General features: G+C 35.5%; 1 protein-coding gene across 1 annotated transcript; it reads left to right on the forward strand.

Moving 5' to 3' along the window:
- The first annotated feature begins 1289 nt into the window (after positions 1-1289).
- On the forward strand, positions 1290-3801 carry LOC118053877 (patatin-like protein 2). The gene is made up of 7 exons (XM_035065276.2): positions 1290-1585; positions 1989-2170; positions 2296-2482; positions 2595-2756; positions 2847-3149; positions 3260-3432; positions 3524-3801. Exons 1-7 carry the CDS (start codon positions 1424-1426, stop codon positions 3594-3596), a joined length of 1242 nt encoding a protein of 413 aa, XP_034921167.1. The 5' UTR covers positions 1290-1423; the 3' UTR covers positions 3597-3801.
- The last annotated feature ends 768 nt before the right edge of the window (positions 3802-4569 follow it).

Raw genomic sequence — 4569 nt, forward strand, 5'->3', positions numbered from 1 at the left:
GAACAATCTATCTAAGAACATCAGCAAACATGAATCTAGCGGATCATTACCCGTGTAATAACAATATTCTTCTTAGCTCTTTAACCAAGTTGATATTCAACATGATTTTCTGTTACAAAATAATATAAATTATATTTTAGATCTTCATTTAACAACTTAAATTATTAGGTTGAGATAATTTTTTAATATGATATCAGAACCTTATTAAACAAGCGGTCACGGATTTGAATCTCACTGACCTCATTTCTATTTAATAAAAAAATTAAGCACATTTGTAATGTGTGCTCGTACAAATTTCAAGCTGAAAGAGCTTTTACTTGAGAAAGTAAGTTAAAGAATAATATAAATCATACATAAGAACCTCATGATTTAATCATTTTAACTATTTAGTCGAGATGATCATTTCACTTGGTATTTAGAGTTTTTATTGACTAAGCGATTACAAGTTCAAATTCTAACCACTTTCATTCTATTTAATATAAAATTAAATACAAAATAATATTAGTATATATAAATTTCAAGCAAAAAAAAACATTTATTTAAAAAATATATTAAAAATAATATAAATTATATTGAAAACTCATCTAATAATCTTAAGTAAATGAAGATATATCATTCTGTTTCCAAGAAACTAACAATTACAAGGATAACCCATTTTCCAAGGCATGTATTGTCGTTGACAAAAACAATTACGAAAAACTATATTTTCATGCTATTCCTCATAGATTATTCAATCTTCTTTCAATTAAAAATGAAGAAAAGGTTTTTTTTTTCTTTGTTTTTTTCTTTAGCTATAATGACGAAACTTCGGTTGCAAAATTTTCCAAAACACATGTTTCTTCAAATTTCATGTTTATTGTGGATTATCACCTCGAAAATGTTTCCTTTTGAAAATAATATACACACGCATGCATATAAGCCACTCTAGTTGCTTTTCATGATTGAAAAAGTCATGGAGGCATATATATATATGCCTCCATGACTTTTTCAATCATGAAAGCAACTAGAGTGGCTTATTTGTAATTGACTTGTTAACAAGGTTTTGAATTAAATTTATTTCGCTGTGTGGAAGAAAACCTACCATTCCCATTTCGTTGTCATCTTTGTTTGATTAATAAATTGAAATATTCAATTATTAATCTCTCGTCCTTAAATTTATGGTCCAACTTGAACCGTGTCCAGGAAAATTACACAAGGTCAAATTTGGGTGATTAAAATCTTTCAACTTTATTGAAAATTCCATGCTTCATGAAGCACAGAAGTCTATAAATACCTCCACACTCCCTTTGGGAAATTACAAGTTTCAAAACTAGATTAGATTTCAGCACTAGCTATATACATCTCCCAAGGCTCTCAGAAAGTTTAAGCTAAACACCTCTAACTCTTCCGCTTCTAGGCTCTCGATCAGTACTACTAGCTAGCAATGCCTCTAAACTCCTCCTCAATCTCTCATATCGAGACTTTAAGATCACCCATTCAACCCCCAACTTTTGGAAACCAAATCACTGTTCTTAGCATCGATGGAGGTGGAATAAGAGGAATCATACCAGGAACTATCCTAGCCTTTCTAGAGTCCGAGCTTCAGGTAGTCTAGAAACCGGTCACTTTAAGGACGTATGTTGCATGTCAAATAGACCTGCAAGATCATGCATTTTCTTATGCCTGTGCTAGCTCATGATGATAAAAAAAATAGAGTAGAATAAGAAACTCCAGGGAACGATTCCTTGGTCCACTTGAGGTCATTTTATTATGCATGCAGCCTTTGCCCGCCTTCCACGGAGGCTGTTTGTTTTTGTAGTTTTATGCTTTTGCTTTTTGCCTTTTTTATTAATAGTTTCATCAAAACAATACATCACACTCTCATGCAGGATAATAGTTTAGTTATATCGGTATATAATTGTAATGTTTAATTACTTTCTCCAGGCATAAAATACTCCGTAATTTCATCTCCTATCACTGACTAGTGTGCTTTGCTATTCAAATTGTAGAAGCTGGATGGTGCAGACGCAAGACTTGCAGACTACTTCGATGTGATTTCAGGCACCAGCACGGGTGGCCTCGTGACTGCTATGCTAGCTGCCCCGAACGAGCAAAACCGCCCTTTATTTGCCGCCAAAGACATTAATGACTTTTACCTTGAGAACTGCCCTAAAATCTTTCCCCAGGACGGGTAATAATCCCATATATGAATGCCATGATAAAGAGTTAAATATAGTATATCAAGTACTGCCTTAAAACTATTTTTTTTCCCTCATTCAAATGTCTAGATACTAACTGTATACTCTCTGGCAATAGGTCTCCATTGGCTTCTGCTGGAAAACTGATAAAGAGTTTGAGAGGACCAAAATACGATGGCAAATTTCTGCATAGCATTGTCAAGGAAAAATTAGGAGATAAACGCCTGCACCAGACCATGACAAACATTGTGATCCCAACTTTTGACATCAAACGCCTTCAGCCAACGATCTTTTCAAGCTATCAGGTTCGTTATATATACAAACACAACTCTTAAAATTCTATGTGTTCCTTGAGAAAAGATTCGGTTCACACTGCAAAATATATGTCCTTACAAGACGTACCGCTTTGTTCTTTAGGTGAAGAACGACCCATCCACGGATGCCCTTTTATCTGATATATGCATCGGGACTTCAGCTGCCCCAACATACCTCCCTGCCCATTATTTTGAAACCAAGGACCCGTCAGGCAAAGTCAGAGAGTTCAATCTGATTGATGGTGGTGTGGCAGCAAATAATCCAGTATGTTCGTCATTTATCTTCAGCTCTTGAACTTGCGTAACTCGTAACATATTGATGAGTCCTATCATTAATTTCCTTTTGAATTTCCAGACTTTAGTTGCCATGAGCGAAGTTTCCAAGGAAATCACTCGGAAGAATCCTGACTTCTTCCCCACAGCGCCTATGGATTATGGTCGATTCCTAGTCCTGTCCTTGGGGACTGGTACGGCAAAATCTGAAGAAAAGTATGATGCAGATGAAGCGGCCAAGTGGGGTGTCTTGGGATGGTTGACTAGTGACAATTCTACTCCGTTAGTGGATGTGTTTACAGAAGCTAGTGGCGACATGGTTGATCTTCATATTTCCACTGTTTTCCAAGCCCTCCACTGTGAGGAAAATTATCTTCGAATTCAGGTATATATCACGCTCATATGGTTATTCAAGATACTAAATTATATTCTCCCACGAAGTCATTAAAACTAGAAAACGATGAACCCTGACTATAAGATATGTGTGAAATGCAGGATGACACGCTGACCGCAACACTTTCGTCCGTGGATGTTGCCACGAAAGAGAATTTGGAGAATCTTGTGAAAGTGGGTGAGAACTTGTTGAAAAAACCAGTATCAAGGGTGGATTTAGGCACTGGAGTCTTTACACCTGTTGATAAGATGACAAATGAAGAGGCTCTCATAAAGTATATATCTCCTCAAGTCTATATATTATATAGTGATTTTCTATGGCATCTTATTTCATCTTGCTGATTTTTTTTTTGTTTGACTGTATAGGATGGCTAAATTACTGTCAAGGGAGAAGCATCTTCGTGATTCTAGGTCACCAGTTGGAAAAGTTGCTACTTAATTCGAAGTGAATATGATTCGTACACTAGATTGTCCAGAAAATCAATTAGAAGCAAATTAATAAATTTGGAAGAAACACTAAGGAGATTATCTGCATTATGTAATTCTGCTGTTTTTATTTTTTTTTGTTACAAGAAATGAATAATATGTAATTCTTTCCGTCGTTAAATATGAATCATCGCAGAATGCTGTTGCACTTTTAAATATATTTTTGCTTGCTCATCTTCCTATAATTTTGTTTACCTTTTGTTCTTCTTGCCTTGTGGTCTGACAACTCAACGTGTTTATCGTTGTTTTGGCTATACATACCTACTTATTCTTTCTGAGCTTGGATATGATCATATCCATTGATTGTTACATAGAATCTTTGTCGAAATTAGATGGTTCAATTTGCTGTTTCCTAGTTTCTCCTTAGCAAGACCATGTAGATATTTTCCTCGTATTTTTTCCGACAATGCTTGGATTACCTTTGTCACATAAGGAAATAGTGAGAAGCTACCCGAAAGATAAAAGAAAACGAGCGAAAGTGTCAACTAGTATCCAATAGATAAAAATAACACATATTTCACCCAGAAATTGTTTCTCCGAATTGGATAGCCACCCAGAGAAACGAATTTTACCTGGGTTGTGGAAAGATCTTCGGACACTGGTTCAGGCAAAAATCCTTGATGTCTTTGGCAGCATATATACAGGTGAAAGAGAGATCGCAAAGACCCTGCAGGGAGAAAATTAAATTAAATTGTTTTCTTGAGAAAAGGGATAGATCGAAATATAAGTATAATATAAGTAGGAAAGACTTGCAGGTGAGACTTCACGTGAATTGTAGGTTTAGAAGAAGTAGCTAGGTGAAGTAATCACGAGAGGAAGGAACAAAATGCAGTTGACCATATATATTAAGACAGTTTTACTGGATCGATCGATTGAAAGCATCTTTTAGGCATGGTGTTGTGTGTGCAGGGACGCAAACAAAATGA

Source organism: Populus alba, chromosome 14 (assembly GCF_005239225.2).
Source record: "Populus alba chromosome 14, ASM523922v2, whole genome shotgun sequence".
In the NCBI taxonomy this organism is placed as follows: Eukaryota; Viridiplantae; Streptophyta; class Magnoliopsida; order Malpighiales; family Salicaceae; genus Populus; species Populus alba.

What these genes read in the sequence shown, in the direction of transcription:
- LOC118053877 (XM_035065276.2), top strand. Translation starts at nt 1,424, where the DNA reads ATGCCTCTAAACTCCTCCTCAATCTCTCATATCGAGACTTTAAGATCA. An exon ending in AAAATCTTTCCCCAGGACGG is followed by an intron (nt 2,171 to 2,295) that starts GTAATAATCCCA and finishes CTCTGGCAATAG; the next exon opens with GTCTCCATTGGCTTCTGCTG. An exon ending in GTGTGGCAGCAAATAATCCA is followed by an intron (nt 2,757 to 2,846) that starts GTATGTTCGTCA and finishes TTGAATTTCCAG; the next exon opens with ACTTTAGTTGCCATGAGCGA.